The following is a 23,705-nucleotide window of genomic DNA, read 5'->3' as shown; positions in this document are numbered from 1 at the left end:
AAGTATACAGTATATAAAGACATTTGCTGGAAAAAACAACAACTTTCCAGCAGATACTGTACTGTACATGTTCTTTGCGCAGAGACAGGTTTAATGCTTCAGGGTTGGTAGAAAAACTATGCAATGCTATTTTACAGAAATAACATGTACCTGTACATGTATCATGCTTATTAGTCACTATAAAATGTTAGTCAGTCATACAAAACCTTAATGCTAAAATCCCCCAAATTATAGCTAGTCATTGCTGCAGGACATGTGTTACATTTCCCATTGTGTTATAATTGTATTAATTTACAGCTTTGATAGCTATAAAAGTATTTTTGCAGATTGTTAAGTTTTCACACCAAGTAATGTAGGTTCCGATGTTTTGATTACTTGTTGGACACCGTGACTATTTCATATTCATATACTGCTGCAGGCCTGCTGCATTGTCTGCCTTGTCAGGCTTGATCTTTTCCTTGGGGGATAACAGACTTGTCACTACAAGACTTGTCACTACACTACAGTAACAGCAGATGGTACATTATGAATATCTGTATGAGAGCTAAAGTATTTATACATGCTCCCCATCCTTTGTGCATGCAAAAATATATAATATATAGCACTGAGTATCTTATAAATACTTTCAACAAAACATATTTAGGAAAAGAAGACATTTCACATAGTAATTATATCAATGCATAAGTAAGAGTCACAGCTAAAGGAAAAATCCATAGATCCCTCGTCTCCTCAAAATGTTTAGGTCCCAGCACAGTTTGACTTGTGTTTGTAATTGTCTTGTTTTTGCATCTCAAGACTAGAGATGTGCAAAACTTTCGCACAAGGTTTCAAACCATACAATATTTACACTTACTGAGTAAGAGTTTGCAAGCGATTTGCCAAACATTAAGTCACTGTGTATTGCAATTTCGCTTAATACTGTATGCCGATTGGCAAAATTCTCTAAAATCGCTCGATTTGCTTAGTGATGAGACTGTAAATAGGGTGCACACACCATGTTTCACTTGCTGTCTAGCAATATCATACTGTAAGCGTACTAGTTTGGCAACATTATTAGCCTTTGTCGAAGGGTATCGAATTTGGGGGGGAAAATGCTTAAAACGTTGGTAATGCATCTTGCGCAGATTCGCACATCTCTACTCAAGACATATATATTCCAAAGTATATTTGCTAAAACATTTTGTACATAAAAACAAGTAATAGGAGCATGTCATTAATGAAACAAGTAAGTTGATGTTTGTACATTTGATTATGTTTGCGCATAATTAGCTCAAGTTATTATTTACAGTAGACATTATTCCACCTGTTTTAATTTTTTTTATATTTTTCTAAGTATCTTCTGGGATTTAATTACATCATATTTGATATTATTATAGTTGTTCTTCAATAACTGTTACAATTTAAGCTGCAAAGTTTGATTTCTAACAAAGAAAAAAATATTTAGAATTTACTTGAGGAAGGAGAGCAATATAAAGAAAGCTTCCTAATATGTATTTACTCATTAACATTGTACACCACACCAGTTAGTATTTTTACAGCAAAGAGTGCCAAAAAATATTTAGTTAAAATTGCATAAATCTAAGGCTGTCTCACACTTTAATCTGGTCTGTAACTGTTTCATACGCTCATAATATATATTTTCTTTAACTGTGCATGCAATGTCTTGTATATAATGTATACCTTGTTCATTTACGTAACTGTATTTGTAACCATGTATTATTTTGTTTTACTCTGTGCCCAGGACATACTTGAAAACGAGAGGTAACTCTCAATGTATTACTTCCTGGTAAAATATTTTATAAATAAATAAATAAATAAATGCATCCCTCACAAAAGTGATGCACAAAAGAGTCAACATTTTCACTGAATATAATAATAAATAAGTTAAGTCCAAATTTTGGTGTCAGCTCCTTGGGTGTGTCACCTTTTGTTTTCTGTTTTAGGCACGAAAATTAGATTGTAAGTTCTATTTGGCAGGGATTCATTCTGCATGCGACAGTCTGTGGTCATCGCTGTTTACACTGTCAGCACTATATAAGACAAATAAATATGTGTACTATCTGCTTCACTCACATTTGCCTGGGGACACCCATTTGAAAAAGCGATCTGAGGGTCCCTGCAATGTTCTTGTCATGTATAAGTTAGACACTAAATATAATTTGACCCTACATTTTAAATTATTTTTTTATAATAAACAGTTTAATTTCTCTCATAAAACATACAGTATTCTGTATGTGTTCGCTGAATTAGCAAATGCTTTCATTTTCCAAACCCTCGTCACTATTTCACTAATACTACTTGCGTCTCCAAAATCTATCTTTGTTACTTTAATCAAATGAATGAAGACTATCATATTTGACAGTTACCATCATATAGAATCCATTATTTCCCATCTCGTATGCTCCTTTTGCAGACTATTGTTACCACTCCATGATACACTGTACTATATACATCGAGTATAGTACAGTAACAGCTAATTGCTCTTTAAATTATGGATTGTTTTAAGCTGCACAATCAATTTTAAAAGTATTCATACAATAACACATTGTATTGACATCTTGATTAATTTTTGTTTTATCTTCAACAATATGAAATTATTTTCATCATATGTTTAGACATTATAGTAACCCCTTTATTCATTTTTATTTGACCTTGAAATGGCATTAAAGAATTAAAGATGTTTGTAAAGTTGATGAGAATGGAAGAACTAAGGCACAGCAAAATCTGTTTTGTGAGAGAAGAGAAACTGCACGACCTTCAAAATAGTAAGAAATGTAAGGTAGATATGATACCTTTTAGTGGATCAACATACTGCAGGAGTTCATAGATTCAATTAGTCTACAGAGCTTTCCAAACCCACAGGTCTCTTTTCAAGTGTATTCCACCTCGTAGACTCTTGAAAAATGCATTCTCGGAAAAATCGATTGTGCAGTACTTTATTTATATGCTGTTATAAAATGAATTTCTATAGTGATTTTCATTTGAGGCAAGGGTGATGGATAATCTTCTTGCTGTTTGGGAAAGACTACTAGACTGAAACAAAATTCTATCCTAATCTTTTTTTGTCTGTTACTCAATCAACAAGACAAAGAGGCCCCAGGAAATGAATCCTCTTCTACAATAAATAGATGCAGCCTTGCCAAAGGACCATAATTTCTATTTGTATTCAGTATACTCGTTCTCAAACAGCAAGGAAACTGTACATCATTCGTTGTTACTTGTTTTGTAAATAGCATCACAGTGACTACACAACATGACTGATAAACAAACAAGTCGTATATAAAAGGGTGTGCCGCCTCCTCCATCCGTGTTAGAATTTGCAATGTACATTGTCCCTTATTCCGTATGGTGAGATAAGTGCAGGTGATGTGCTATCACAGGAAAGCCCCATTGACTTTAATAAGGCATTTCCTGCGATAGCACTGCATCTACGCTTATCACATCTTACAGATTAAGGGCCAGTGACTTTTAATGCTTTACTGACGTTTGCTGTTTTTGCACACACAAAAAAAAAAGGTCTGGATCATAAACTCCAGTGAAAAGAATTGCACATTTCTAAAACAAACTACCAGTAACAGCAAGATAGTATGTTCTCTTTGTAGTAGATTTCGCAGAGAGTAGCAAATGAACAAAGTAGTATATTTTAGATACAAAGTTCACAATGGTAACATACCCATGCGCTCACGCATCTGCCGCAAGTGGTGATTTTGAAATCCCCGTAGAGATCCTTGATAGCACCAGTTGTAAAGAATCCTTCCACCATCAGCAAAATGCCATAGACAAAGAAGGCAGCTGCTATGCCATAGATGACGTACTTGAAGATATCAATCCTGAGAAACAGACAGACAGTTAATCATTCCATTTTTATTTTATTTTCATTTGAATATATCAAATTATAAACGCAATTTAAGCTACTGGTAGTTAAAGAATATACGTTGTACTGTATTCATTAGTGCATTCAAAGATATGTAAACCAAATCTAAAAAAAAAGTGTATTATGTCTTTTGTTTGTTTTACTCTTTCAGTTACTCCACGAAACAATTATCTCTAGTTTTATGACTTGGTGAAAGTTAAATAAAGTGATCGCAAGAACGTGCCGGAAGCCAGATGCCGTAACCAGAAGGGGAGAGGTCTCTGCTTCCATTTCGATCGGAGTGTCAGCGTCATTGGAGTAGTGAGCCAGATCCCCCTGTGGAAAACGAGCAAGTGCGTGTGACATGTCACACCAGGTACATCAGGGCGCTGTAATGGATAATGCTAATACACTGTATCTAGCCACTTTTCACCATGCGGACCGCTCTTGCAGTAGCAAATGACAAGGTACTAAACAATGAGTTTGAGGAGGATGTACCTGAAGTTCATATTTGAATGAACTGTATCAATGTCACCATTTCTCTGTTTTTATATGTCATTGAAATTGCTATATCAGATTTGGGAAATATATGTTAAAAGGATCAAATTTGACGATTGTTACTTACAGTACATTTTACCTAAATATTAAAGGATAAAAAAGTATGTGACTGAGTATGTGGACTCTTATCCACCTCTATTGTCATCTATCACTATAAGCATCAAAAGAGCATACCAAAACTCATTGTGGATATTTTACTCTTTATATTAGGATTAGGCATAGCACAAAATGAATATGGCAGAGCTTCTTCATGGCTACTTCAAGTAAAAATACATTTTGCTGTGTTAATATTGGGGCACAAGGATTAATTATTCAGTTACAGAGTTAGACATAAGAATAACTTTTACATCCTTTTTAAAATAACTATTTTCTGTAAACAGAGAAGTTAAAAACTGGCAAAACTTCATCTGATTGTGATTTTTTCTTTTTTCAGTTCTCTAAATGAAAATAAAAATTTGGAAAGAGAAAAATGTACAAAGTTGTTACAAGAAACATTACATTGAAATGTGTTACCATTTGCCAAATGTACAGAGCATACTACAGATTATTGTTAAGAAAGTTCCTTCAAACATTTGAATAACAGTTCATACCACATAACATGTAATTCTACCCCTGTACATAGTTTGAGGTACACATATTTTGATTGCATTCCTTTGCAAACAGATTACAGATGCAGCGGCTGTTATTCGAACATATCACACGTTGTATACCTCGGAATACCCATGTCATGGCGCGTCATGAACGCGTGTTGACTCGTTTTTATCGAGTGCAGAAAATGGCATTTTAGTGTTCTGGTTTTTAAACACCGGCAAATTGACACAGTGCTGTACTGTACACATTACAATTAAATTAATTTCTGCCACGGAAACGCAAAGAATTGGGCCCAAAGAAATCGGGATCCATGAAATTCAAACCAAGCAACCGCGTGATTGGCCGCGTGGAGTACTGCAGCGCACACGAAAACGGATCTGTGATATGTTCGAATAACGGCCGCTGCATCTGTAATTTGTGTTACTTAGGAGTTCTGTACTTTTGTCCAATGAGAACTATTGCAGCTATTATTTGTGAATTGATTTGCATTTACTCCACAACTGAAAATCAATAAAAATCTGTAAAGGAAAAATAATTGCTGTAGATTGTAACCCTTTGTTTACCTTATTTGATCTATGGGGTCCACCAGAGCTGAACTATAGTACTAAGAGCTTAAGAGTTGCAACCATGTAACTATTTTTCCCTTTACAAGAAAAAAAAGAAAAGAACCAAAGATGGCCCATAACCATGACGTATCCCAGTAATCACTAGAGTGAACATAATCTAGATCAAATCTTTCCAGGCCCTCTGATGCTGGATTCCTTGACCAGATTTCATTGGTTCTTTAGCTCGAACGCTGATTGGCCAAGAGGCATGGCTTCTGCTGCATCACAATGGCAGTAGGCAGACTAATAATAGCTCTCCTTGTGAGTACAGCCAGAGCCCCCAACATAATTTTGGGGGTCCATGACAAACCAAAAAATGGGGCTCCTGCAAATGTTACGACATAATCACATTCGGTCTACTTTGTTCCGTCATGTGTCTTTGTTCCCCCCTACTCCTAGTGTCTTTCTCTCTCCTTTTTCCCCTAGTGTCTTTCTTGCTCACACACTTTATCATTCCATCTTTTCTCCTTCTCTCCTCGCCCCCCCCCCCCCCACCATGTCTCTTATCTCCCTCAGCATGTCTTTCATTCTTTTCCTTCTTCCTTTTTACCTTTCCTTCCACTAATGTGTTTCTTGATTTAATTTCGCTCTGATCTATTTTTCCCCTCAATGTGTTTCTCTTCTCTCCTTGGCTCTTTATTTTTCCTCTTCATGTCATTTTCTTAACCTTCAAGTTTCTCTTTCTTCTACTACCCCTCAAGCATGTGTCTCCCCCTGCATTGCTTGCTCTCCTATCACCCCAGCATGTCTCTCTCTACCTCCTCCCCAGCATGTATTTCCCTTCTAACATTGTTCATCTCATTCTATCTGTTCTCCCCTCATCTATTTATCTTCTTTCCCAATCATGTCTTTTTTCCTCCCTCTTCTCTTTTCTCACACTTACCATTCTCTTTATTTCCCCCCCCCCATGTATTTTCCCTCTTATGTCATGCTCTCTCTAAGGCTGCAGCCATAGTAGGGCGAAGGCCGAAAACGAATGCATAATGTCAATGTGCATGGCTATAGGTCGTCCGCGCATGCGTGCACATGAGAGACGGCGCTACAGAAACTTCATGAGACAATTACATTTATTTTTAGGGTGCGATGCCCGGGTCACGTGCACGGTTCAGCCAATGAGGGTGAACTGCTCACGTGACATTATGGAAACGCCCCACGGCACGTCATCACCATGCCCCCATAGCACAAACCTGCAGACCACAGATCGTTTTAAGTTTTTATTTATTTTATTTATTTATAAAATGTTTTACCAGGAAGTAATACATTGAGAGTTACCTCTCGTTTTAAGTATGTCCTGGGTACAGGCGCAGTTATGTCAAGCGTTCAGTCGCGAGCACGAGCTTACTATAGACCTGGCCTAAGGGCCTCATTCTAGTAGCTTCGATAAAATCACTGCCAAATTGAACATTTTGGCATGACCTACATCACGGTCTGACATTTGTGTTATCATGGTATTCAGAAAAAGTTATTGCAAGTTAGAAACCGTGAGCTAGGGATAACAGTGTCTTTAGCTGTATCTTTTTCTAAGTTCTGCCTCTGTGATCTGTCTACAGTCTGTAAGAGCTGTTCAGAGAGAGCTGCATCTCGGTGCACAGCTCTTAAAGGAAATCACGTAGCTTTTATTTTATTTTAATAAGACAGTTTTGAAGCAGGGGGTCTCCAGGGCTGAACCACATTAATTTCAGCCTCGGGGACCCCTGCTTCCCGAATTAAAGGCTCCAGTATGGGGTGCCAGTATCCCCGCAAAGTTTAAATGTCCCGGTCATGCAACGTGAGAGATTTAAACAATGCAGGGAGATACCGGGGCCTCTAACTCGAGAATCAGGGGGTCCCCGATGCTGAAATTAATTAAGCTCCGGAGACCCATGCTTCAATACTGTGGTATTAAAATCAAATAAAAACAGCTTTATTACCTTAGCGGCTAGTCACTAAGGTAATTAAAGGGTTAAACTAGACTACCTGGTTTGTTGGGGGTAGACGGGGTGGGTGAAGCAGGTAGTTGCCCCAGGGTGGGTGGTTATGCCTACAGGGAAGGTTGCGGGAGGGGTTAACCCCTTCATTACTTTAGCGGGTACTAAAATACATGAGATTTTTATTAAAAACAAACATTTGCCAAAAAATGCATTGATTGTCAATGTGTTTATCTATCCCGTAAAGTGTTTATCTATCCCCCTGAAAGGTGCCAGTCAATGGGGATCCTAAAAAAAAATACACAATTAAATAAAATACAATCAATGTGTTTCTTACCTTTGCCATGATGAACATTCATCCCACAATGCAATGATCCTCAAAAGCAGGATGCACAGGAGTCCATGATCCTCAGTTGCTTTAAGAGGAGGCCCGGTGAGTAGTCCTTCTTTCTGGTTTCTTTTCTTCTTCTGCAACACGTCCAGGAGGTTTTGATCAATGGCATCTTGGGCTCAAATGAGATGCGACAGACATTATATAAGGCTTGTGACGTCACATTTGAGTGACAAATGGTACATCCAGCAATCCGATTGGTGGATGTACAATATGATGGCTTCGATTTTTTTTTTTAATGATGTGACGTCATCTTAAAGGGAGTTAAGCCAGCCAATCAGGTAGCATATGCTACACTCCTTTTAAGAAATCACTTCAGCCCCCCCATACAAATTCACGTCATCACATGGTACACCCACCAATCAGATTGGTGGATGTAACATGTGATGCCTTTGCTTTTTTTGGACGATTTGATGTCATAAAAAAGGGAGGGTAGCTAGCCAATCAGGTAGCATGCCTGCCTCACTTTTTGATGATGTCACATCACTCCAAAAAAGTAAAGGCATCATATGGCACAACCCCCAATCCAATTGGTGGGTTTACCATGTGATGGCTTCCAATTTTGGGGGGGCTGAAGTGATGCCATTTTAAAGGGAGGGAAGCATATACTACCTTCCCTCCCTTTAAGATGATGTCACATTATTTAAAAAAAAAAAATCTAACCCATCACATTGTACATCCAGCAATCGAATTGCTGTATGTACCATTTGTCACTCAAATGTGACGTCATATAAGGTCTGTCATGTCTCATTTGAGCCCAAGAAACCATTGGATCAACATCTCCTGGACCAATTGGATTACAGTACAAAGAAGAAAGAAGAAAAGAAACAAGAACTACCGGGCTTCCTCTTCAAGCAACTGAGGATCTTGGACTTCTGTGCATCATTGCTGATGAGGGCTATTGCGTTGTGGGGCAAGAGTTGGTGCCGCTGTTGGATGAGGAGGGTGAATGTTCATCCCGGCAAAGCTAAGAAACACATTAATTGTATTTTATTTAATTGTGTATTTTTGAAGTGAAATTTCTTTAGCGGCACCTACCACATGAAGATTTCCCTGGCAGTAAATTGCCTTGATGGTGATGGAAGTACAGTGCAGGAAGTGATGTCAGAAGAGGCCATCAGCAAGGTCAGTGTTGCCAGCACCCACCAGTCACCAGAGAGAGGGTGAAACACACACACACAAAATCTTCTGTGCCCCGGCTTCCTCGAGATCTCCTCAGCGCAGCTCAGCCGAGGGGAAGGAGAGGGAGAGGGCTGTGTCAGGTAACAGGGGGAGGGAGAGCACACCTTGTCCCATGTCCCCGTAGCAATGCCAGAGGGGGCGAGAGCGCAGAGCACCGTGTCCCTGCAGCACCGCACCACCAGAGGGAGGGGAGAGAGCGCAGAGTGCTGTGTACCAGCAGCACCTCGTACCCACAGCACCGCACTGCCGGATGGAGGTGGGAGAGTGCAGAGAACCGTGTCCTCGCAGCACCACACTGCCGGAGGGAGGGGCGGAGAGCGCTGAGCACCGTGTCCCCAAAGAACCGAACCGCCGAAGGGGGAGGGAAGAGAGCGCTGAGTGTGGTGTCATGGGAGGGGGTGGGGGGGGAGCCGTTGGGAGAGCCTGCACAACATGCTGAGCGCCACACTTGGAAGACACAAACACTGACACACACACACACACACACACACACACACACACACACACACACACACACACACACACACACACACACACACACACACACACACACACTGAGACACACACAGACACAAAGTGATACACACACACTAAGACACACACACACTGAGACACACACACACAGTAACGCACACACTGACTGATGCGCGAGCAAACACACACACTAACACGCAAAAACACAGATTGACTGAAGCGCGCTCACACACTGAATGGCAGGCACCCACACACACTGACTAACGCGCTTGCACACACACACACACACACACACACACACACACACACACACACACATACACACTAACTGACAGGCACATACACAGTGACGCGCAAACACACACAGACACACAAGGAATTCACAGTTACTATAAATATAGAAGAGCAAATATCTAAAACGCGTTGTAATTCAAACTTCTTTGCGTTTTGGCACTGAAATTGTATTTTGATTTTTAATTAAAAACATCACCATCACAAATACAATTTCTGTGACAAAACAGAGACAAAAGACAAAGAAGTTTAACTTAAAATGCGTGTGCTTGGCAAACACACATACTTTTTTTTAGATTGCAGGAGGGGTTAACCCCTTGATTATCTTAGCAGTAGTAACCACTAAGGTAATTAAGGGGTTAACTCCTCTCGCAACACTCCCAGGAGACCTAAACACACACCCAGGGCCATATACCAACTTCACCCAACCCCTCTACCCCCAATAAACTGGGCACTGGTATTTAACCCCTTTATTAATGAAACTGGGTGTAAATGTATTTTTATTACATACAGTAGGATTGAAGTAGGGGTCCCTGGAGCTGATATTAATGCATGTCAGCTTCTGACACACCCGGCTTCAATCCGATGCAGTAAAAATACATTTCAGGTGGCGAGATGAGAATGTGCAAGTTGCAGCCACGATGTGCTAACTGAATAGCTCCATTTCTCAAAAAATTCGAGTTTGAGTGGGAGAGCTACCGGTCTGGGAGAAGCAGGCCTTGAGCGAATTTGGCATGTTATCGAAGCTTTCTGAATAGCTACACATGCAAACTCGCTCGAGAAGTGCCCAAAACTGTTGACAACTCACTTATCGAGCTACTAGAATAGGCCCCTAACAATCTGAAAGTTTCCTCCATACTGATTGGCTGCTGCTGGGTAATGCAGCCCCAATCAGGAGGATGTGTCAGGAGCCTAGTGGTGTGCCAAGCAGAGGAGAAAACATCATGAATAGGAGAGAGGTGAGGCTGTGTTTCTGTCCTGTGTGTATTTGTTCTGTTCTATTTTGTGTGTGTGGTGTGTGGTGTGGTGTGTGGTGTGTGGTGTATGGTGTGTGGTGTCTGTGTCTGTGTGTCTGTATTTGTTCTGTTGCTGTCCTGTGTATATTTATTCTGTTTTGTGTGTGTTCGGGGGGTAGGGAGAATGACAGGGAGAGAGGGGGGGGGGGGAGAGTGACAGGGCAAGAAGGGGAGGGAGAGAGAATGACAGGAAGATAGGGGGAGAGAGAATGACATGGAGAGAATGACTGGGAAAGAGGGGGAGAGAGGGAGGAAAGAAAATGGGGGTATACGGGGGATAGAGAATGAGGGAGAGAGGGGGATAGAGAATGAGAGAGAGAGAATGAGGGAAAAGGGGGAGAGATAATGAGGAGGGAGTGAGGGGGAAAGAGAATTAGGGAGGGAGGAAAGGGAATGAGGGAGAGAGGGGGAGAGAAAGTGACAGGAAGAGACGGGGGAGAGAGAATGAGGGAGAGAGGATGGAATGTGTATGAATGTTAGAAAAAATCTATTAGGTATAACATTTCAATTTTTCCATTAGATAGAAAAAAAAATCTGAAACTTAATTGTGTGGGTTGGGGGTGTAAGGCTGGAGTTTGGCCTTGGGCGCTGCACATCCTTGCACCGTCCATGACTATGGTTCATGTGCTGAGTTATATTCTTGTTATCTGTGTTGTAGCACAGCTCTGCTTACTCCAGCTCCAGCATTCCTGTACAGCTGTCCCTAATGCATGTTATAAAAGGGTGAGAGTGCGCAACCAATACACAGTGAAACACACACAGTGAATACAGTGTAATTAAAACAATATTGTGGACCTTAAAGATAGGAGTGTCACTAGTAATGGGTCTGCAGCTTTTCTTTGGGGGTGGCTCGACACCCCTAGAACTGGAGAAAAAACAATAGAACAAGGCGCACAATGCACATAGTGAAGTACAATTTAAAAAGTGAGTTTTACTAAAGGGTAATAAGTTCTGCGTACATCAAAGTAAATACAATCAAGCAGTGGGTTAGTGGGTTTACCACACAAGGAGATGGCTGGAAACAGCACTCTTCACTCGATCTCGGGGAGAAAGCAGTGGACCAGCAGTCATCTATCCCGACAGGAGGGTCCTCTACGCATGTAGAATCCAATCACTCCGTCTCAGGGTGGTAGGTTGGTCTGTCCATAGTGCAAAGTCCCAGAAAACAAGTCCCACACTAGTGTGTAACAGCCTCCGTCAGTGCCAACACAGCCGAACGCCAAACGCACGCTGCTTCACCTCGTGGGGTGCCCGCCGATGACGTCACGGACCTCTCCTCCACTGCAGACCACAGGGAAGAGTCCGCTACAGCGCACAGCACACGGGGAGGCACAGCATAAACACAACGGAGAGGGCTGTCACCAGGGACAGGGGGAAACGAACCGAGAGTACTTGCAGCAACAAACGGGCATAGGAAATGAGCAATGACACACTCCAACGCGTTTCGTAACACACAGTTACTTCTTCAGGGAAGACCTGTGGTCTGCAGTGGAGGAGAGGTCCGTGACGTCATCGGCGGGCGCCCCACGAGGTGATCTTCCAACAAATCAGGAGAGCTCGTGCGTTTGGCGTTCGGCTGTGTTGGCACTGACGGAGGCTGTTACACACTGATGTGGGACTTGTTTTCTGGGACTTTGCACTACGGACAGACCAACCTACCACCCTGAGACGGAGTGATTGGATTCTACATGCGTAGAGGACCCTCCTGTCGGGATAGATGACTGCTGGTCCACTGCTTTCTCCCCGATATCGAGCGAAGAGTGCAGTTTCCAGCCATCTCCTTGTGTGGTAAACCCACTAACCCACTGCTTGATTGTATTTACTTTGATGTACGCAGAACTTATTACCCTTTAGTAAAACTCACTTTTTAAATTGTACTTCACTATGTGCGTTGTGCGCCTTGTTCTTTTGTTTTTTCCCTAATGCATGTTGCCTGCATTGTTACACAACAGATCTGTAGATCTGCTTTAAATTCTATTCTGTTAACTTTGTTATAGTGTGGTCCTACTTACTCTGGATTCAGATTCAGCTGTCTGTATTGCAGCACCTAACTAGGCCTACTTCATTTTGCTTAATCCACAGTCAGTCATCTGTAATCCAATCTTGACAGCACTGCTCACGTCCCGCTGCTAATCCTAACAACATACTGTAATTTTCCTTTTGATGTTGTGGCATTCTATTGGCTGCTAGCTGCTGGAGATTTGAAAGTTACATCGACTTCCATATTATCCTCAGAGCAATGCCATGTCAGTGACATGTTCATTCTGACTAATAACAAGTGGATTTCACAATTGTAGACAATGAAACATTATTCCAGCCATTGTCACTCATAACTTCATCTGATGATCTGTGGCTTGGTTAAGACTGTAGTGTAAAGTGCGATTTACTACAACATTACACCATTTTTATGAAAACAAAAAAACAGTTGTGAAAAGTATTATGCGTAACGTGTTACTTTTAATTATCTTTATGCATTATCCGATGCCTACTGTACTTGCATATTATAGGCTCCTTAGAGGTCACATTTATATAGGGATGTAACAAGGGTTATTGCAACTGCTTATAATGTAGAATATTGCATTATAATGCTGAATATTTCAGATTTCCCAATGGATTTAATGTCATTGATAACGCAGAATATCAAAAAATATATTAGCCAAAAAAATTCTAAAATGTAGCTTATGAACACACAAAATTAGATACAATGGAATTTCTTGGGGCGTTTCCCAACACCAAAGGATTAATAACACAGGATGAACTGTGTGTGTATGTATGTATGTACAGTGCTGTATGTATGTGTACTGTATGTGTATATATACACAATAAAAGCATTTCGTTAGCAACAGAACGGTATCATCTATTTATTTTTTGATTATTGAAGCTCGGCTAACACGGTACTGATACCTCTACATATATATATATATAACCAAGCTACATGTGGAAAACAGTGAACATAAAGTATCCCAACATAAAAGAAGTTGTTTTACAGTAAAATATGAACATCACAAAAAGCATCCCAAATACAGATCCTCATTAAGGCCAAACGGAGCCATAGTCTGCAGTTCAAAAATATGCCTCGCCTCACTCTGTAATAAGAGTCTGTTTCTGTCCCCCCCTCGATTGGGCGCTGGGACTTGCATAATGGGCATACATCTAAAGGTTGCCAAAGAGTGTTTTTGATCTCTAAAATGTTTGGCTACCGGAAGGCATTTAAACTCCTGGTCGTTGACATCTGATAACAATGCTTTGCGTATGGTTGACCTGTGTATAGCAATACGTTCTTTAAGCATTCTAACTGTTTTTCCAATATAGACCAACCCACATGGGCACTTGATCAAGTATATTACGAATCTGGACTCACAGTTAAGAAATTGTTGTATTTTGATCTTTACCCCACTATGTGGGTGACAATATGAGGATCCAATCTGCATGTATTGACAGTTAGTACACCCTTTACATTTGTAAGAACCTGGCTTCAGTGTTAGCCATGTACTGCTTTTGGCGTATTTTTCAACTGGATCAGATTGTATAATCATATCCCCAATAGATGGTCCCCGCCGAAAGCAAAAAAGGGGTGGTTCAATAAAATGCTGTCCTATCCTGTCATCATTTGCAAGGACATGCCAGTTCTGCTTGACACTGCGTTGGATATGTGTGGAAGCCGTACTAGATGTGCTGATCACATTAAATCTAGCTTTTTGTTCTGCCTTCGGTTGGCTGCTCTCAAGTGACTCCTTGTCCAGTGCTGTAACCTGGTCCAGTGCATGTTTAACATCTGCTGGGCTATATCCCCTCTCAAGGAACCGGTTTGCCATGGACATCAGCGCCCCCTCTACATTTCCTGGATCACTTGTGATTCGTTTTACCCTCAAAAGTTGTGAGTAGGGTAAACCTTTTTTAAGAGGAACCGGATGATGGCTGGATGCATGAAGTAAAGTATTTTTGTCCGTTGCTTTCCGGTATAGTCTCGTAGCCAATCTATCGCCTCTCTTGTACACCATTGTGTCGAGGAATGGTATTTCCAATTCACTGTAGCACATCGTAAATCTTATTTTAGATGGAATACTGTTCAGATGTTCCAAAAAGATGTTTAATTCAGTAGTATTCCCATTCCATAAGATGAAAATATCATCAATGTAGCGTAAGTACTTTTGTATGTGCTGTGCATATGGGGCATCATATGAGATATGGGTTTGCTCGTAAATGTCCATATATAAATTGGCATATGAGGGTGCCATGTTGGAGCCCAAGGCTGTTCTGCTCAGTTGTAAATAATACGTCCTCTCAAATCTGAAAAAAAAATTATTCAGGATAATTTCCACAAGAAGTAGAAGGAACTCTGATGGTGGCCCACTTGTAGTAGTTCTATTAGTTAATTTACTCCTAATGGCATCCAAACCCTCCCTGTGAGGGATTTTGTATACAGGCTCGTTATGTCAAGTGTGACCAGTATGCTTTTAGATGGATCAAAAGTCAGTGTATTGATACAGTATGTGCCATAAAGTCTGTCATATCCTTGACATATGTGGGCATGCATGCGACCAACACCTGCAGATGGAAATCTACATATTGCGACAATGGATGGCATAATGAGGATCAGGCAGAGATGATCGTCTATCCACTGGGTATTTGGCAACCTTTAGATGTATGCCCATTATGCAAGTCCCAGCGCCCAATCGAGGGGGGGACAGAAACTGACTCTTATTACAGAGTGAGGCGAGGTATATTTTTGAACTCCGGACTATGGCTCCGTTTGGCCTTAATGAGGATCTGTATTTGGGATGCTTTTTGTGATGTTCATATTTTACTGTGAAACAACTTCTTTTATGTTGGGATACTTTATGTTCACTGTTTTCCACATGTAGCTTGGTTGGGTATATGTTATACACACGTTAACATTTTGTGGTGGCACTTTTATTGGGTCCTGAGATGGTGTTAGTGTGTCACATATTGTGATACAATTTGCGGTTGACATGAGAGCACTTTAATGGACACATAGAGCTCGTGAACAATAATTTTATATAATAAATGAAACGAGTTGTGCTATATGTATATATATATTTATTTTAGGCATATATGCGTTTTCCCTATTGTCTCATAGTTAGTATGTGCATAGTATCAAGCCTATATGTTCATGTGTTCTGTATAATAGTTTTTTGTACATATATCTTTCATGTTTTTGCATATCTTGTTCAAATGAATTATCTGGATCATTTCTAATATTTTGTGCCACTATAAGGGTTATGCGGTGTTTATGTACATATGTCTTGTTTGTGCCCCGTGGCCCTGTAGCTCCACCAAATTTTTTATATTAATTATCCTTTGGACACTATTCACGGTGTCAGTTTATAGCTTGCCTTGGACTTCACCCACTGGGTATCATAGCGCAGTGTGCGCATGCGCAGTGCATACTGGACAGAAGTGTTATTCATCTGTGAGTACACTGGCCCTTTAAGGCGCTCGAGAGCATGCACAATAGAATTGGAGTGTTTAGACTGCTATATGCAGAGCCTGCACAGTTGTGCCTAGATGTAGCAGCATGTGTTGAGGGTTTTGGGCATTGCAGAGCAGGGCAGACAACTGTTGTAGGTGTAATTCGAGTGATTGAGTAGCGCTCGCGTCGCGCATGCGCAATGAGACCTGGAGGGGTAGAATGATCCTTGTGGGCACCCGTACTGCAGATCAGGCAAGGTATGACAATAAACAAGATGGTGGTGCGTTCCAGCACAGGGCTGCGGTCCAAAACGGACATTATCACATGTTTTTGGCGTTTTTTTCTTTTTGCACACAGGTGAGCATGATTATTTTCTAATTATGGTTAGATAGATGTGGGTATATAAGGTGGAGCACTAGCATTTACACACTGCACGACCCTGAGGAAGGTCACACTCTGATGACCGAAACGTTGGATGCAGTGCCATGTATTTGTCTTGAATACAATATCTCTGGATTTCCCTGGCTTTGTGCTGTCTCGTTTTTTCCGGACCCCCATCTGGTAAAATCTTTCTGTGTATGTGCATATATGGGACATGCATCAGTGGATTATTGGTTTACAGTGTGCCAACTGCCCTCTGTTCTTATATATATATATATATATATATATGTAATAGAAACCCTGTCTTCCCATAAGAGAAGGCACAAAAGCAGCAACACTCAGATATAGCAAAAAGACATGTATTAGCAGTGACAAAACACCACACTATAAACCCAACGTTTCGGTCCTGGCAGGACATTCCTCAGGGGGGTGCCAGGACCGAAACGTTGGGTTTATAGTGTGGTGTTTTGTCACTGCTAATACATGTCTTTTTGCTATATCTGAGTGTTGCTGCTTTGGTGCCTTCTCTTATGGGAAGACAGGGTTTCTATATTGATTTCTATGGAGCATGCACCTTGACTTTACATTTGTTGCTTGGAGTGCTGGCTGCTGCTTTTTGTTATATATGTATATATATATATATATATATATATATATATATATATATATATATATATATATATATATATATATATATGTGTGTGTGTGTGTGTGTGTAGCCAAGCCCCTTATTACCTCCGGTGTGGGGGGAGAGGTTGCAGACTGGATGAGTGCCACTGGAGCTCCGCAGCGGGGGCCAACATTTTGGGCTCACACATGCGCAAATTAACGAGGCACGCATGCACAGTAGTGTAAATTGCGGCGGCCATCTTAAAAGGGCTCCGCAAGATGCCGTGCGGGACTATGAGTCCCACGATCCTTTGAGGTAGGTTGGCCACATGGGGCTAGCCCAGCCAATAGGTATCGAGCAGAGCAGGAAAGCAGGATATCCTCCGTAACGGAGGACACGCACACCAGTCAGATGGAGGTAGTCAACGGAGCAGGTACAAATGCAGCAGCCATTATCCGAACATTTACCTCAGTGAATCATGCACTAAGCCGCGTGGTGGTCCGATATGGTCCGCTGCAGACATAAAGGCCAATTGGATTAATACAGCAGGAGTCCCTGCTGTGTTAATCCTACCAGGGTTTACCGGTATGTAAAAGACGTGCAGTAAGAGATACTGCACCGACACACTTTATTCGAGCAAATACCCAGTATGTACCAGGCAGATACCTGGAATGTGCCGCTCCTCACCTCTGACAAGCCCCGTTGTGTTTGCCTTCCCAGCCTGGGTTCATGCCTGGCTGACGGGAGGCTGATCTGTTAAATGATAATGATTAGGATTTAATAGGCTGCAATGCTTCGCGTGTCTACCAGATGGCATAAATTCATGAATTGTAATGCAGTATATATATATATAATGTGCAGTATTGCAGCCAGCGGGAATAAAATGCTTCAATCCCTGCCTGGAAAATACCTCAATGCACTCGGGCAGAAAACAGTCACAAACCTCAATACACCCGGGTATACCCGAATTCGTGGGACTAGCCGAGCTCGAATAAAGTGTGTCGCCAGTGTAGGCTGAATCAGTCACTCTTTGTGCGCGCCTCTCACAGGCGATCACGGTAGTTTAATTTAATTTTAAACATTAAAGTAATATAGCAGGGTGTCTCCGGAGCTTAACTGCATTGATTTCAGGTCCAAGGACCCACTACTTCGGAGATAATGGCCCTGTTATGGGGTGCCGGTGTCCCGCCATGTTAAAATCCTGTGAGTCACCGTGGGATCTAAACAAAGCAGAGGGATACAGGATCCCCCTAACGGGGTCTGTATTTCGGGAAGTAGGGGGTCTCCGAGGCTGAAATCAACTTTGTTCAGCTCAAGAGACCACCTGCTCACGCACACAAGTAGCAAACACCCCCTCCCCCCCCCCCCCCAATAAAAAATCATTACCTTAGCGCAGTGGTTCCCAAACTTTTTCGGTTCAAGGCTCCCCAAGGCAATCATGATTTTTCCGCGGCGCCCAAAGTAAAAACAAAGGTGTATATACATACCTTACAGTTGCAGTGCGCAGTTGGTGTCTCTCTCAGACACTCTCACACACTCTCACTCTCTCATACACTCTCACTCAGACCTCACTCTCTCTTTCACTCAGACCTCACTCTCTCTTTCTCTCTCTCTCTCAGACCTCACTCTCTCTCTCTCAGACCTCACTCTCTCTCTCTCTCAGACCTCACTCTCTCTATCTCTCTCTCTCTCTCTCGCTCAGACCTCACTCTCTCTCTCTCTCTCTCAGACCTCACTCTCTCTCTCAGACCTCACTCTCTCTCTCTCAGACCTCACTCTCTCTCTCTCTCAGACCTCACTCTCTCTTTCTCTCTCAGACCTCACTCTCTCTCTCTCTCTCTCTCAGACCTCACTCTCTCTCTCTCAGACCTCACTCTCTCTCTCTCTCTTTCTCTCTCTCAGACCCCTCTCTCTCTCTCTCTTTCTCTCTCAGACCTCACTCTCTCTCTCTCTCTCTGTCTCAGACCTCACTCTCTCTCTCAGACCTCACTCTCTCTCTCTCTCTCTCTCTCACCGACCTCACTCTCTCTCTCAGACCTCTATCTCTCAGACCTCTCTCTCAGACCCCCTCTCTCTCTCTCAGACCTCTCTCTCTCTCAGACCTCTCTCTCAGACCTCTCTCTCAGACCCCTCTCTCTCTCTCAGACCTCACTCTCTCACTCTCTCTCTCAGACCTCACTCTCTTACTCTCTCTCTCTCTTAGACTTCACTCTCTCCCTCTCAGACCTCACTCTCTCTCTCTCAGACCTCACTTTCTCTCTCTCAGACCTCACTCTCTCTCTCAGACCTCACTCTATCTTTCTCTCTCTCTCTCTCAGACCTCTCTCCCTCAGACCTCTCTCTCTCTCTCTCAGACCTCTCTCTCTCTCTCTCTCAGACCTCACTGTCTCTCTCAGACCTCACTCTCTCTCTCAGACCTCACTCTCTCTCAGACCTCACTCTCTCTCTCTCTCAGACCTCTCTCCCTCAGACCTCTCTCTCTCTCTCAGACCTCTCTCTCTCTCTCTCTCTCTCTCTCTCAGACCTCACTGTCTCTCTCAGACCTCACTCTCTCTCTCTCTCTCTCTCTCTCTCTCTCAGACCTCACTCTCTCTCTCAGACTCACTCTCTCAAATCAAATCAAATCAAATCAGCTTTATTGGCATGACGAAAGAACATTTCAGTATTACCAAAGCGTGAATAATAGGGGGTGGGGGACAATAATTACACGAATACTAGGGATAGGGTATAATGATTGCAGGGTATATGGGTAACAGTTTCACACAGGGGTATGGGGGTTAATGTACGTCTCTCAGCTTGTGGCAGGTGCTGATATAGTGTGCAGCTAGTTCTGCTGTGGTTTCATCTTCTCCCAGGAGGATCGCTATTTTTTGGTTCTCTTCTGTATTATTAAAGTTCTGGATAACAGCAGTGAGTTTCTCTAGGTGGGCACTCCTCACTTCAGAGTATTGTGTGCAACGCAACAGGAAGTGAGCTTTATCTTCTACCTCACCTAGCTCACATCTTTGGCACAGTCTCATCTCCCGGGGCTTCTAGTTTTGTCTGTGCCTGCCTGTTTCTATCTCTAGGCTGTGGGCACTTATTCTGTACTGGCTCAGGGTCTGTCTCTGTTTTGGGTCTTTTACCTTCAGTAGGTAGGGTGCCAGAGTGTATTCTCTCTGTAGGCTGTGGTAGGTCTCCAGCTTCTTTGAGCGTTGGATATCATTTTCCCATCTTGTCACATACTGCTTCTTCATTTCGTTGGCGATTGAGTTGATTTCTTTTTTCGGCAGGTTGTTAATCTGTGTGGGGTTTTGTCCTTGGAGTGAGAGGACAAGTTGTTTGATGGCACAGGGTTTAGTGAGGAGGTCCTGACGTTGCATTGCTCTGTAGCAGTAAGACTGTGGATGGCTGGTGTTTAGGTGAGCCCAGAATGTCAGTGCTCTCTTCTGTACCGTGAGCAGTAGAGGAAAGCGGCCCAGCTCAGCCCGGCATGCATTGTTTGATGTACTCCTGTGTACTTGGAGAAGGTATTTGCAGAATTCCAGATGCAGTATTTCTGTTGGGCTGGTATCCCATTTTGTGGAGTCTGGGTATGTTACAGGGCCCCACACTTCGCTGCCGTACAGAAGGATGGGTGTGATGATGCTGTTGAATATTTTCTCCCAGATTCTTATTGGTGGTTTGAGGTGGGACATCTGTTTCCTTATTGCATAAAATGCTCTGCGGGCCTTCTCCTTCAGTGTATTTATGGCCAGGTTGAATTTCCCCGATGAGCTGATTGTCAGACCAAGGTATGTGTAGCTCGTTGTCTGTTCCAGTGCTTTGTCGTCCAGTGTGAATTGAGATATGGTTGGATGTTTTTTTGATTTTTTTTGGAATACCATTATTCTGGTTTTTTCTAGGTTCACAGAGAGTGCCCAGGTCTGGCTGAATTTTTCTAGTATTGCCAGTTTCTGTTGGAGGACTTGTTCTGTTGGAGACAGCAGGAGCAGGTCGTCTGCGTATAGTAGAGACTTAATTTCAGTTCCAGCCAAGATGAGCCCAGGTGCTGAGGAGGATTCTAGGGCTGCTGCGAGCTCATTGATGTAGATGTTAAACAGTGTGGGACTCAGGCTGCAGCCCTGTCTAACTCCATGGCCTTGATGGAAGAAGTCTGTCCTTTTGTTATTTACTTTCACGCAGCATTTGTTTTCGGAGTACATACTTTTGATCGTGTCGTATGTTCTACCCCCTATTCCGCTCTCTAGTATTTTCAGCAATAGGCCTGGATGCCAGATGGAGTCGAAGGCTTTTTTGAAGTCCACAAAGCAAGCAAAGATTTTGCCCTTGTTGGTGTTGTGGACGTGTTTATTGATCAGGCTGTGTAGGGTATAGATGTGATCCGTGGTGCGGTGGTTTGGCAGGAAGCCTTTCTGGCTCTTACTCAGTACACTCTGCTCTGTCAGGAAGGTGAGGATTCTGCTGTTCAAGATGCTGTTGAACAGTTTCCCCAAGGTGCTGCTGACACAGATTCCTCTGTAATTGGATGGGTCCATCCTGTCTCCTTTCTTGTGGATAGGGGTTATCAGTCCTTCGTTCCACTGTTCAGGGAAGTAACCAGTAGTGAGGACCAGGTTGAACATTTTCAGTGTTGCTTCTTGTATAGATGGATTGCTATACTTCAGCATCTCTTGTAGAATGCCATCTGGTCCGCTGGCTTTCTTGGTTTTTATTAGTTGTATTTTTTCTTTTATTTCCTGGATTGTGATTGGTATGTCCAGGGGGGTTTGGTTATCTTTTATAGTGTTCTCCAGTGATGTTTGTTTGGTGAGGATTTGTTTTTGTTCTTGCGTCAGGTTTTCTTCTGGGATTTCTTGGTAAAGATCCTCGAAGTAGTTTTTCCACATGTTGCCATTCTGAATGGCCAGGTGTCTGTTATTCTGCTTTGTATCCAGATGTTTCCAGGTTTGCAAGAAAGTATTTTCATCTAATGCTTCTTCAATTCTTTCTAGTTTTTTGGCAATGTGGTTTTGTTTTTTCTTCCTTAGGGTGTGCCTGTAGTGCTTTAGGTGTTGGTGGTACCTCATTCGTAGTTCTGTATTGTTTGGGTCACTCTCACTCTCTCACTCTCTCTCTCTCTCAGACCCCACTCTCTCTCTCTCAGACCTCACTCTCTCTCTCAGACCTCACTCTCTCTCAGACCTCACTCTCTCTCTTAGACCTCTCTCTCTCTCTCTCTCTCTCTCTCTCTCTCAGACCTCACTCTCTCTCAGACCTCACTCTCTCTCTCAGACCTCTCTCTCTCTCAGACCTCTCCTCTCTCTCAGACCTCTCTCTCTCAGACCTAACTCTCTCTCTCTCAGACCTCACTCTCTCACTCTCTCTCTCTCTCTCTCTCAGACCTCCCTCTCTCCCTCTCAGACCTCACTCTCTCTCTCTCAGACCTCACTTTCTCTCTCTCAGACCTCACTCTCTCTATCCGACCTCACTCTCTCTTTCTCTCTCTCTCTCAGACTTCACTCTCTCTCTCTCTCTCTCTCTCTCTCTCTCTCTCTCTCTCTCTCTCTCTCTCTCAGACCTCTCTCCCTCAGACCTCTCTCTCTCTCTCTCTCTCTCTCTCTCTCTCTCTCTCAGACCTCTCTCTCTCTCTCTCAGACCTCACTGTCTCTCTCAGACCTCACTCTCTCTCTCTCTCTCAGACCTCACTCTCTCACTCTCTCTCTCTCAGACCTCACTCTCTATCTCAGACCTCAATCTCTCTCTCTCTCTCTCTCAGACCTCACTCTCTCTATCAGACCTTACTCTCTCTATAGTGGTGGTGCGGAAAAAGAACGGGTCCGTACGACTGTGTATCGACTACCGAACACTGAACAATCGCACGATTCCGGATCAATACAACCTTCCGCGCATTGAAGAGATCCTGAATGCGCTGAATGGGAGTCACTGGTTTAGCGTGCTTGACCTCCGATCAGGATACTATCAGGTGCCCATGACGCTGGAAGACCAGGAGAAAACAGCTTTCGTCTGCCCCCTGGGATTCTATCAATTCACCCGTATGCCCCAAGGTATATGTGGGGCGCCTGCAACGTTCCAGAGGTTGATGGAAAAGACTATCGGAGACATGATTCCCCGGGAGTGTCTGGTTTACCTGGACGACATCATTGTCTTCGGGAAGACCTTAGAAGAACACGAGGAGAGGCTGCTGAAGGTGATAGATCGTCTTGGCCAAGAAGGGTTGAAGCTATCATTCGACAAGTGTAGGTTTTGTCACACCTCGGTGACCTACGTGGGACACATCGTGTCTGCCCAGGGGATTGCTACTGATACAGCCAAGGTAGAAGCTGTGGTGAACTGGCCGCGTCCCGATAATGTCACGGAACTGCGGTCCTTCCTCGGTTTCTGTGGGTATTACCGTCGGTTCGTGGAAGGGTACTCTAGTCGAGCTAAACCC

General features: G+C 42.8%; 1 protein-coding gene across 1 annotated transcript in view; it reads right to left on the bottom strand.

The window, feature by feature from the left end:
• The window catches only part of GPM6A (glycoprotein M6A), a 195,766-nt gene that overhangs the window by 40,757 nt on the left and 131,304 nt on the right, over window positions 1–23,705 (bottom strand). The window contains exon 3 of the mRNA XM_075611133.1: window positions 3,674–3,830. Coding sequence (XP_075467248.1) covers window positions 3,674–3,830 — 157 coding nt within the window. The remainder of the gene's footprint in view (window positions 1–3,673; window positions 3,831–23,705) is intronic.

The sequence above is a fragment of the Ascaphus truei genome, chromosome 1 (genome assembly GCF_040206685.1).
Source record: "Ascaphus truei isolate aAscTru1 chromosome 1, aAscTru1.hap1, whole genome shotgun sequence".
NCBI classification, from domain to species: domain Eukaryota; kingdom Metazoa; phylum Chordata; class Amphibia; order Anura; family Ascaphidae; genus Ascaphus; species Ascaphus truei.
The sequence above is the reverse complement of the archived record's forward strand: the minus strand, read 5'-3'. Positions and strand labels throughout refer to the sequence as shown.